Here is a 12,455-nt window from a genome sequence, read left to right as displayed (position 1 = left end):
AGCAGGAAGCTGAGAATCAAAAAAGCTTGGAGAGCATTGTGACTTCTGGTGACTTCAGAGGGGTCTTGTGTGTAAAGAGAGGACTTGGGTCCACCTGTGACCAGGGAAAGCAGCATCCAGGGAAGGTTTAGGGGCTCCCTGCCTGTCACATGGGTGATGTGGGTAAAGGAAGAAGACATTCTGACCAGAGAGTAAAAGAAAAGGGTGTGCATCATTTTTCCCTGGCTGGCAGAGGCAGGGAGAAGGCCTCTGGAGCAGTAGGCAGAGTTGGTTGGTGGAGTTACTCCATGTTTCATTAAACCAAGAAATTGTTCTTACAGGCCAGGGTCCTAAATCAGCTTGGAAAGAGGGAGGGGTGGGAAGAGGGTGTTTGCTTCCTTTCCTAGCCCTTCCGTATACCCCAGCTTTTCCCCCTTCCCTTCAGAAAAAGACAACAGTGTTCCCAAGCGAAAGCGGAAGAGGATCTCCGAAGGGAACTCGGTATCTTCCTCCTCCTCCTCCTCCTCCTCGTCCTCTTCCAATATGGAATCCACATCATCAACAAATCAGATCTCACTTGTGGTAAAGCCTTCTGCATATTAATCCTGCCTATCTATCTTTCTGTCTCTAAATTTTAGACCACCCACCCAGCCTCTCTCTCTTTTGCTATATTGAGATACACTAGCATCGATAATATAAAATGGCAGCACCAAATCTGGCATAAAACAGGTCACGGTGTACCAGCATACAGCATAGGTAGCACCAGCCTTAGAGCCACTGCCCAATTCACTGTGGTTCCTGAAAGCAATTAATGTGGCCCCTCTGCATCTCTCCTGCAGCAGCTCAGCCTGCTCTAAAGAGCCGTGCCATTCACCAGGCTCCACCAGCATCCACTGATAAAGCGCTCAGCAATGTGTTAAAGCTGCACTCAAGGGAGGTAGCAGACAGGACAGGAACGTCTTATTTATGCACTTACCTGGCATAAAATATCCTGTCCTGAGACAGAGACCTATTGCATAAAGCTGCTGTTACCACTCTCCACAACTGCAGGAAATCTAGACCTGGCACTGCTGCAGATAGGCATCGAGGGCTCAAATCCTGCAAGGTCCTGAGTGCTTCCTGTGACTCTAATGGCAGCACCTTGCAGGATCCGTCCTCGAGGGCCTTGTTATTCCTTACTCTGCGACCTCCACAATGTTGATTGGCTTCGTGCTAGCTTCAAGTTTGGAGCGGTCACACCTTAAGGCTAAAAACCTTTCCTGACTGCCGTACCTGCACAGCTGTGGCTTGTCACTAGAGGCCTGGTGAGCAGGGCTGGTGAACCAGGACAAGCTTTCATTAGCCCCTGTCGCCTGCCACCGCTAGGCATGGCATGGTGCTGTGGGAGGAAACCAGCAGGGTGGTGCGGTGCAATGTTCCCGGGCTGGGCAGCAATGGAGCCGTCAGGGCCCCGCTGGGCCGAGCAGCAAAGCCAGTACCAGAGCCCCTCTGCATCCTCAGCACTGCCTCATGCAGCTTTCCTTTTTCTCCTGTGCTGGGCCACGCTCTGCCTGCCCTGCACTAGCATCCTGGTACACCAGCTCTAACTTTCCATGCCTCACTCCCCGCTCCCTTCCCACTGGCCCTGACCTGCCTCAAGCTGTTGCCATCTTCAGCTGTGCACAGAAACACCGTGGGGGAGAGGCACTGGTATCCTGAGATACTGGAGGACTTCCAACTTGAGCAGCACAGCTGTGGGCAGTGGCCACATATTAATGGAACAGGAGCTGGGTTGTGCGGATCAGAGAGAACCTTGCCTTAGACTGGTGTAACTTTGAGCTGCATGAGTGCTATAAGAAAGACACTTAAAAGTGTTAATGTGCAGCCAAGCCAGGGATTAAGACAGCCACCTAAAATTACCACGTAACAAGGCCCTGAGAGTGGTACATTGCAGTGTAGTTGCTTTGCCCTCCTGCATAGTCCTATCCATCCTTCTGCTCCCTTCTGCACTGTGTGCAGGAACATAGCTCCACATGACTGCTGAGGTGGAGTGCTGGGGATCATAATATGGCAGGTAAGGTTATGACATTGTAATGACAACTCTCAGCCTTTGAACAAGCTTCACCAGATCCAGACACAAATTTTAAGGATCAGAAGCTTACACGTAACTGTATTCTTTGTATAAACCAGTCCCGTCAACCTTCGGGAGGTGCTGTTAACATACCCTAGCTTTCAGTTGGCTTTGGCCATGATGAGAGGTAGCTTTATTATGTTTTATAGGCCAGTCTTATTGGGAGAGGTGTGAAGTGGCTTCAAGCAGAAACTCCAAGACACAACTATAGAAAGTGAAATCAATTGAGATGCAATGATTTGTCCCTTCATGCTTACCTAGTGCTGAGGATCTGGCCTCAGTTTATGGATTGACAATGAAGTATGAAGTGTGTTTAAAGCACAAGAAAGAAATATTAATACATTTAAAAGATTTATGTCCACTTTTATGGTGTTATTTTTTTATTTTAAGAAGGAGGGGAAAGAGAGATCTTTCCTTGGAAAGTGGGAGCTTTGCCCTGTGTCTGACCATAAGAGATTGGATAAATGCTTGTCTCTGTATTGTGCCTTAACAATGAATTTTGTTTTCTCTCTCTCTCTTTCAGCAATGGCCCATGTACATGTTAGACTATGGTGGTCTAAACGTCCAGATCCCGGGACCGATTAACTATTAGACCTCAATACTGAATCAGCACCTCAAATAAAAGAGTAAATAAATAAATGTAATTTATGTAAAAAGTGTATATTCTAATATGTATCAATGCCTTTTAGTTTTTTCCAATGATTTTTACACTATATTCCTGCCATCAAGGCCTTTTTAAATAAAAATAAAAAGTGTTGCCTTGCTCTTAAAGGTACTTATTTTTATTATTTGTGGTATTGCCAAATGCTGGGAGAGAGAAAACTAAGCACAGAACAGCATCTTCTGAGGGAGAGCCGCAAACCTTCTTGTCATACTTTCGCTGCACAATAAAAGCTGTCATGAGCCTGTTGTTTGGACCCCAGATGTTTGATGCATTGTTTTCACGCTTCATTTGCCACCAGTCTCTCCAAATTATAGCCTTTTTTGATATTGGAAACCATGTACTAAATTCCAGTAGCACCGTGGTATGGATGAGCAAACACTCAACAAGGGAGCTCTGGGTCCTCAGTTCCACTGAAACCCTTTGGCACCACTCTAGAAGCCTAAAGTGGCTTTTAAGTGAGCAGAAATTACCTGTAAGCTCATTTGAAGGACATTTTATCCAACCATTTAGGGAAGGCTAAAGGCATCTTTGTGTAGAAGACATTATTGGTCCCGCAGCTGGTTCCCTAGCAGGCTCACGTGCCTCATTTAGGTGTGTATGAGAGAGGAGAGAGGCATTCTTCCCATAGCTCACAAAATTCCTCAGTTGAGTAACATGGGGTGGAATGTGCCCCTGCGCAGAAAGCCTGCTCATGGCCCAGGCCCTCCTTAAATCCCAGGAAAGCTCTGTTTTGGGACTTGACTAGGTCTGGCTCCCTCCACCCTTCCTTCCCAAATAAGAATCAGCTACTGTCTGAGTTAGCAGCCTCTCAAAAGTTCAGTCCTTTTCAAAGCATCAAATTCATGACCAGGCAGTTGTAATCCTTTTTTTTTTTAAAGCCTGAAAACTTATGGATTAAAGGAAGCTCCTTTAGTAAACTTCATTCATCCGAGGACAGAAGAAGCTAGGTGATTTCTAAACCAAAATTGTCTACCATTAGGCATGGCTGAGTAACGTGTGATGATGTGTTCCCCATTTTCCAGCCCCCATCATTGTCTGATGGACCATATTTGAACCAGTGCAGATGTCCAGTAAATTGCTGCAGTCCCCCTGTCATCTCCATGGTGTGGTGGAGGCATTTCCAGAGCTGCAGCAATCAAAACACCACTTCTGTGTCAGCAAACCTCCAGACCCATAGGAAACTCTGCTCCCTGTGACACAGCCCCCTGCTCTGGATTGCAACAGCATGTGGAGTTAGTCCACAGCCAGATCCAATGCCTAGGCTTGAGCCAGTGTGCTGGATGAGACCTGGAGACTGACATCACACTGGATCCAGCTTGTGGACCTACTCTGCCTGTATAGGATCTGCTCCGCTGACTGGCCCCATGCCACTCACTCAACACAGGGGGCTGGAAGGTTGAGCACCCCTGTGCTAGCATTTTTTGCCATGGAGTCTCATCTAGCTGACCAACGGGTCTCGTCAAGCATGCACTTAACTTGCATTCACACGGAGATGAGATACTGAAATCCACAAGTAGGATAGAATAGGTCAAGTACTCGGATACTATAGAAAAGAGAGTTGATACAAGAGCCTGGATAGAGTAGACCCATTGTGCACATTTGAGATGAGATAGGAAGAAGAAGCATAGGGTAATGGAGAAAGATGGCTCAGCCACTCTAGGCAAAAATGAATGCGGATAACTTGATGCTCGGTGTCATTCCAGCTGCATGTTGCTTCTCACCTTAAAAACCATCTTGCAATTGGACAGCAGTAGAAATCCCCAATTGGCAGTTTTCTTGCAGTGTTCCAAGCTGGGGAGTGAAGAATTAATTTTGGAAAGCGGTTGTTACAGACATCCTACCTGTATCACTGTATCGGGTCAGTTGACTTGATTTATAATGATGCAGGCAGCATTGCTTTGGAGAGGGAGCAATCTGTACAGTAGTGGGAGCCAACCTGTTTGGCAGGCATGCCACAAACTAGCTCCACACCCTCCCCAAGCACCACTCGCATCCCCTTGCTCTGCCCTGTGATCTCTGCCTGATCTCCTGCTCTACTTTCTGCTTCCTAGCCAATCTTCCACTCTGCTGCCTGTCGTCTTCCTGATCTTCCATGTGACATACAGAGAGGCTTTCTGTGCCATTTGTGACACGTGGGCTGCAGGTTGGCCACCCTGGTCTACGGCGTCTTAATTGCATCCCAAACAGAAGGGAGGGCACTGACTCCAGAAAAGAAGCCAGATTGAGAACCCTTTATAATATTATGCCCCTGGATTTGTTTTAAGGGCTTCAGAGCTTTCTAGGCCAAGTCCCCATCTTTTCACTTCCCACAGAAAGGTTTGGATCCTTTTGTGAGTTCTTTCAAAACATCTAGGATTTCATTTAGATTTCCTTGATGTCTCTTCATTGCTGGAGGTCAATGAAAATTAATTGACACAATAAAAGCCCCAACCAAGTGGTAAAGGAGGAACAAAGCTAATAACCAAAAGAGAGACGGAGACTTGTATCTGTGACCCAAATTAGAAGTGCAGTTTGACATCGGATCGCTTGAAGTCAACATCCAGACTCCGCTACCGCTGTGTCAGCTCATTGCTCCAACCTGCAGCCCTTCCAGTTACGGGAAAAAAAAGAAATTCAAAGATAAAAAATACAATTTTCTTTCCCAAAATTAATGTGTTTTTGCTTGGATTTGTTGACAAATCAAGCAGAATATGTACCCTCTAGCAGGTGGCATTCATTATATTTTGACTTGTGTTTTCTTTTAGTAAGTTAACATGGCAAAGCTGAAGGTTATTGAATAACTTTATCATGAACTAAGATTTCTAGACTCCTGAAAAAACAGGGCTGGAAGCCATCTAATCCAGTGATTTTTTTTCAACCAGGGTGCTGCAAGATCTTTTTAAGGTGCTATGGGTTACTGCTTAGTATTAGCACTGTCAGGTGTGCAAACCTACACGTGACTCACAAGATAAACCCAGAGATCCATAGGGTCCAAACGTTATGACCTGCTGTGGTCTTTTTAAGTTCTTTGCAACAGAAGAATTGCTCTATTATTTTTCCATAGTCAAAAAAACAAGGAAAATGCCAGCTCTTAGCTTTCACAAGTGGTGCTTTGAGGATGGCTGAGAACTGCTGATGTGAGCCAAAACCCTGCTCAAGGCAGGATCATCCCTATCTAAACCATCCCAGACAGGCATTTATCTAACACACACTTAGAAACTCCCAATTGCAGAGATTAGCGAAGCTTCCTGGCAATCCATTCCAGTGCTTAACCAACACCACATATAACATCATACCAAGTTTACCACGGATTTCAATACTGCTGTGTTTGTTGCATCCGTGTAAGGAGCTGAGTTCTTACCGAATTAGAGGCCTAATGCACTGCATAGTACTTCTGTTAAAAGCCACTGGGTAAATTCAGCCAGCAGAGTTTAGTCAGGACACAAGAAAATTGTACTTACACTGGGGACAAATTATTCAGTCTAACAGAATTAAAAGGTGAAAAGCTTCCCAACTGCCAGGGAGGTACAAAAGGAAATCAGAAGCCAGTTGCATCTCAAACCTATCTCCCCGCATCGCTGTGCATTAATCTACCTTGCTAGCTAGGCTGCAGTTCCATGACTGGCCCTCAGTTAGCTTTATGACACACACAAAACTTCCTGGACATCCAGCAGGTTTATACCGTAGTGCCGCTTTTGCAACGGGGGCCCCCTTAAGCACTGGGACCACAGTTCAAACACTCCCGTTAGTTGCAGAAAGGCTTAACAACCCTGCCAGAAAGGGTGGGCTCGGAAAGAAAAGCTGTAACCCCTGTGCCCAAGGTGGAATGACAAAGAAATGAAAACCTATGCAGCCCCTCACCTCTCCTGTGTTACAAGAATACGATGATTTCACCAGGAAATTCTGATCTGAAGGGCTAATCCAGAGAAGTGCTCAGCCACATAACGATGCTGAGGAGCTGATGATGAGGCTGGTTGGGTACTGCCCTGTTTCAACTCTACTTTTCCTGAGCTCCCAATAAAAATGGCTGCCAGAAGTATTAGTCATGTCAAAAGAACAATTTAAATCTTCCATTTTCCTCTCCTATTCTCTTTTTTTTTCTGTTCCTTTCTGTATCCACTCTTGTTCACTTAATTGGATCAAAGGTGATGGGTGTGCTGCATCGGTAGGCTGTTGGGCCAACATTTTCTCCCTTGAGTACCAAAACCCAGACACCTCCAGGAACCCAAATAAAACTGGCCTGAGGGGAAGAAGGAAAGTCCTGTGTTTAAGGCTCTTGACTGGGACCCAGCAAGTCTTGGCTCAATTCCTTTATTTTCCACCAGGTTCTGGTGTGACTCCAGTCAAGTCACTTGATCTCCCTGAGCCTCGGTTTCAACACATGGTTAATAAAATCTTTGTCAATTTATGCTTTGGGTATTTAACGCCTTGGAGCAGGGACTGCCTCTGAGGATGTGTGGATACAGCACCTAGCACAGTGAGTCCTGCTCTCAGTGCGTCCATACTTTCAGGATCGTTATCGTTCAGTTTTCAGACGTGAAGGCCACTCCTTCCCATTGGAGTCTGTGCCAATTGAGTCCCATATAGAATCAGTACCTAACTTCAGGTTAGAAAAGTCGCCCCGTTGCTTCTTTTGTTATGATGGACTGTGAAAACATTTGAGAGGACAGTTCTGTACTTTCCCCACTTTGGAAAAATGATGATTATTGCTTGATTACTGTTTTCAGTTGGGTGTAATTCCAGCAGTTTCCCTAATCTTGATCTTTTCATTTGTAGTATATTTTTGTACCCAGTTTTGTATATAACATGATTATGTGCCAAATGGAATCTATTCCCTTGCAATTAGAGCACTGAAGATGCAGATCCTAGCACTTCAGCCACATTTCTCATTTATTACTTTTCAAAGACTTTGGTGATTTTTTGTGTGTGTATGTTTACAAATCCAATAACAATCCTCATTAAGAGTTGCAAAACATGAAACCATTTGATCCCAGACAGATGGCAGCTAAATGAAGTTTAATTAAAGAATGAGAGCTTTGATTCAAATCATTTTTTAAAAATATAGTACACCAAGATGCTGGAGAAGTAGCATAAACAGCATCTGTGCTTTTATTCAGAACCCAGAAACCATTTGTGAGAAAACACTTTGCAAAACATTTCAGTGAAATCATGGGTTTGTCAACCACATCTTGAGCAAAATCAAACTGCCAGCTGGATACAGTGTAGAAATCCTGCTTTTTCCCCCTTCAGATAATGCAGCAAATACCTAGGAAGCAGCTAAGGAACCAAGGAGAATTTTTGGATGGGTTGTTGGCACTTACTGACTCATTTCTTCCTGTTTTTTTGGAAGAATTCCACTAATGCAAAAGAGAAAGAGGCTTGATTCAAGACACAAGTGCAGTCCAATCTTGCTCTGCTCCACAGATTGTTATACCACCTTCATTACTGTAGTATATCTGAACACCTTGCAGTAGTCATGGCTCGCACAAGTCACCTAGTACTTTACAGCCGGTCAAGTTGAAGCAGAGGACTTGGCTCCACCTGTTGGGTCTTGTCTCAGTAAGCGTGCTGGCAGGTGGTAGTTAACATGTGTTTGCTAAGACACGTTCCCATCGTCTTAAACCTAGAGGCACTACAGCTGCAAGTTCAGACAGCCTACACATGCCATTCCTTGCTTAAAGTCAAAAACCTTTCACATTTTCACAGCCGCCACATAGGATGATGTAAAGTGGAGGAGGCTTGTGACTTCAGGGAATAAGCAGTGGGCAAGAGGAATGATGAAGAAAGAGGAGCCTGCTGCTTCATTTGTGCTGCACCTGTGCTTATTTAGCTAAGTTCACTCACTTGGTGCTGGGGCAAGTCACCCCACAGTTACAGGACAGCGGGGTATCGGGTCTGGCTCCTTTTTTCATACAAGTTCTTTAGTTAGAAGGGATGCAGGGTAGGAAATCCAGAGGCAATTGCTTGTGTGCTGATTTTTTTCTCTCTCTCAACAGAATAGGAAACTTTTCCAAGCTTTTCCATGTGGTGGCAGCAGCCCTTCCGCATAGTTTCCAGAAGAAGAATGGGTTTCTCTCTTACATTCAGAGAGTTCAGTCATCTTCAAAATAATCCTTTTCTTTTCCCTTGAAAAGAAGGAGACAGGTTCCCAGCTGGTGTGGATTAAAGTAACTTCAATGGAGCATCACTTATTTATACTAGAGGAGGATGCTGGGCCCTGGCTTGGCATTTAAAGTATCCAGGATGGTCTAGAGCCATGCATTTTCTCCCTCTATTATTTCCTACAGATAAAGGCCCAGATACCATTCAGCTTCTTCAAAGTAATGCCACTGATTAATCCCAAAATAAACCCATGGACATTAATGGTCAGCAGAGTTGGGACCACTAATTTAGTAGATAATGTAGTAGTTAATGACCTGATTTTCCTCTCATTTCCACATAAATCTGGAAGTTACACTACTGCCCTGTTAGGGAATACTGGGCACGTCTACACGTTCATTAACGCGTTGTAATTGCAGTGCATTGAGTTTAGTACCTGTAACGACAGGTAGTGCAGTTTAGTACCTGCACTAATGGCACTATTGTGCATTAGTGCAGATGAATGCTGTTTTAGTGACGTTAATGTGCATTAGACTAAATCTGTTGCGCATTAGTGCATTAGCCTGGGTTTTGCCAACCACACTAATGAGCAGTAGACTTAGTCTTCTGCGCATTAAGCATCTCGTGTAGACATACCCACTGAACAACACTGAAACATTCAGGGCATTTCAAAGTCCAGCTCTTATGTTAAAGAAAATAGCAATGTGTGACTACTGCCAATGCAAGCATGTTTTTGAGCAGAGTTTGCGTGGCTGTTATTTGAAGTTTGTTGCTTTTTCCAAGGTCATTTTCAAACTAGCTAATGACAGGGTTTATCTCCTGCCATATGCAAACGTTCAGCACTTTAAAATGCAGCTCAGTCTGGGCACATTTGGGTAGAGCCACAATCTGATGCAAGGAAATCTCTCAGACATTGACCCATATGGATCTGCATTAGTTCTAGCATTAAATGTAACTTTCTCTTGCAGGAGAGCCCAAACCTTGGGCCAGATCTTTGGCTGCTTTGCCCCTTGGGCCATTATTTGGGCAGATGCCATTGCCATTTTTGTTTGGTAACAACACTGTACACCTGTCTGACAAGGGTGCACAGGATGGAAGGCGGTGAGGAACCAGGCAACTTGTTTGCCTTTGCAGTCTCAATCCTGAGCCCAAATATGAAGCCCATGTGTGCCTGTGAAACCTGAAGAATAAGAAGTGTATCACAAATCACTAATTACTTCAGTGGGGTATCACTGGAGCAAGATGTGAATGGCAAATAACTGACAGGGCAGCTCTGCATCTTGGAGGTTTGTTCTCTTCCTAGCGTATACATGCTGCTCCTTTTTATGGTAACAGCAGAGTCCTTGAGCAGAGGGACATAGCGTTAGTGTGAAGCAAAGTGAAAATACACGCTCCGTTCTTGTCTCTTAAAAGTAGCCCTGTAGTGAAGAGGGCTGGATTTCCACACATGTGACTATAAACTAGCACAGGTGACTATAAACTTATGGACTTATATGGGGGGGAAAGGAGGATTTTCCAGTGTCTCATGAGCATGCTGCTAGTGGAGCATCTAAATCTTTGTTAGATGAATATATTAAACAGCTGTCTCAGATTCAGATTAACGGATCCATGGAATATGAACGCAGATTGTTGTATCTGAATTGAACTGGCATGCATTCATGCTAATTTTGTAACTCCATTTCAGCTAGTACTTTTGTGACATAGAACCGTGGGATGAATCGGTGTGAACCATAACTGAAGACTTTTATTTGTAAGTGATTTAATAAGATGATGAAAAGGGGCCTCCTGAAGGGACAGGCTGTAACCCCCAAAGGGCTGCTTGTTATATGAAGGTGGCTTCATGTTCCTTGTGATCCAACAGTGGGATTTCAAAGCTGCAGAGGATGGGGCTACTCAGTTCCTAGGGAGGTCCAGAGGGAACAGGATGTCTTAAAAAAAATCTTGCCCCATGTTTCCAAAATGTGGACTCCAAATACATAATCAGTGACTCTGCCTACCATCAATGGGGTGGGAGTGATGTTATGCCCATTTTACAGATGGGGAAACAGACACAGAGACTAAAGGCAAAATGTTTCAAGCTATTTAGGGACCTGTATTAGTAAAACATTTATATATATATTTATTTATTTATATTAGATGTCTCACAGCAAAAGCCTGGAAAGGGTTAATGAAGGGCTTAGTTATTTTCCTAGCTAGACTAAACAGCTGATTAGAAAGAGATGCTATAACAGGCTACAGCTGGCAAAAGGAGTGGAGGAGTAGGTAGGGAGATTTCAGAAACACAAGCTGAGAGAAGCTATATCAAGGACAGGGTAGAAAAAAGACTAACCAGGAGTGAAGGTAGGCAGCAGCCCAAGGAAGTAGTGAAGGTTGAAAAGAGATGGTCTCCAGCTGTTTGGAGTGCACAAAATCTTATGCTTCTAGGACTAACTGAATAATATATGTATCAGACTAAGTGCATATCTGTACTGCCTTTTTCAGCTGTTTACCATAGGGGCTCTGGGCTGGAACTCAGCAGAGAAGCTGGGTCTGAGTTTTCTGCAGCTATAGAAAAGACAGCTCTGTAGGTAAAGGGATCAAGGACTGTTGGAACCTGGCTGGATGTATGGTCTTTTGGATTTTGTGGGGTGATCTTAAACCTTGTTATCTTTAGGTGGTGAGAAGTTGTTCTGAAATTATACAAACAGGGAGGGCTGTAAGAGCATTCAAACAAATGCTGTGAAGTTGACTAGGGATCTGCAGGTGTGGAGCATTTTTTCCTTGAATAATCTTAAAGCACTTCACAAATATTAATGCATCAAGCCCCCAATATGTCTATGCATTATAGTCCTCTTCTTGTACATGTGATGTAACTGAGGCACAGGGAATATTAGAAGCCAGGCCAAAGTCCCAGAGGAAATTCATGGCAGAGCTGGGATTACAATCTAAGCCTCCTGAATTTCAGGCCTGTGTGTGTCTCTCCAGTCCAAGTGTCCTGTTGATTTATGGGCCCAGACATCTCAAGGAAACATGCAAAATCCTTGTCTCTAAATGCCAGAGTTTACATCTGGGTCTCTGAATTAGCAGGAAGATGTATAAAATCATTTAGTTAAACATCTCTTGGCTGCATATCTGAGAGTGTCAAGAGCCCTAATTAGCTATGCAAGTATTGGGAAATAAGACCGTGCTTGAAATTTGTTCCCACTATACTCATGTCCAATAACATACTATGAATAACTTGTGTTGAGGGCTAAAGTCTCTGACTGAGTCTCATGTAGCATGGTTGTGTCAGCCACAGGTCTGACTTAACATGCTTTGTGGAAAAAGAAGGCAGAATCCTGCCAGAACAGTAGCATTTATTTCCTAGAAGGTTCCTCTCTAGCTCTATTGCTACAGATGTGTTTATATGAGGGCATAATCAAGCTCTGTGTTTATCATGAGCCTCTCACTTTAGGCGCAGGCAGAAGTTAAATTTTTCACGTGAGCAGCACCCTAAAAGTGCTGTGACACGTGCACAGCTGCAGAGCACTTTTAAAGTGTCTGTGCGAAAAATTAACCCTCCTCAAATGAGGTATCAGATGAAGGTGCTCTATTTTAAAGTGCCTTAGGGAACTAGTGTTTCTCAGGGTTAATTTGTCGTGTGAT

The 12,455-nt window shown here is 44.2% G+C and overlaps 2 protein-coding genes across 8 annotated transcripts in view; both read left to right on the top strand.

Moving 5' to 3' along the window:
- The window catches only part of GTF2IRD1 (GTF2I repeat domain containing 1), a 167,320-nt gene extending 164,300 nt beyond the window's left edge, over nucleotides 1-3,020 (top strand). For all 7 annotated transcript variants that reach the window (XM_025208080.1, XM_025208081.1, XM_006027029.3 and 4 more), the window contains 2 exons: nucleotides 425-561; nucleotides 2,613-3,020. In XM_025208080.1, coding sequence (XP_025063865.1) covers nucleotides 425-561; nucleotides 2,613-2,681 — 206 coding nt within the window. In that variant the 3' untranslated portion in view covers nucleotides 2,682-3,020. The remainder of the gene's footprint in view (nucleotides 1-424; nucleotides 562-2,612) is intronic.
- Nucleotides 3,021-11,152: 8,132 nt separating this feature from the next.
- GTF2I (general transcription factor IIi) overlaps nucleotides 11,153-12,455 on the top strand; it is a 110,013-nt gene continuing 108,710 nt past the window's right edge. Inside the window, 1 exon segment of the mRNA XM_025208072.1 lies at nucleotides 11,153-11,171. The gene's annotated coding sequence lies outside the window, so the exon portion shown is untranslated.

This window comes from Alligator sinensis, unplaced genomic scaffold (assembly GCF_000455745.1).
Source record: "Alligator sinensis unplaced genomic scaffold, ASM45574v1 scaffold1291_1, whole genome shotgun sequence".
NCBI classification, from domain to species: Eukaryota; Metazoa; Chordata; order Crocodylia; family Alligatoridae; genus Alligator; species Alligator sinensis.
Note: the sequence above shows the minus strand (reverse complement) of the source record. Positions and strands in the feature narration are given on the sequence as shown.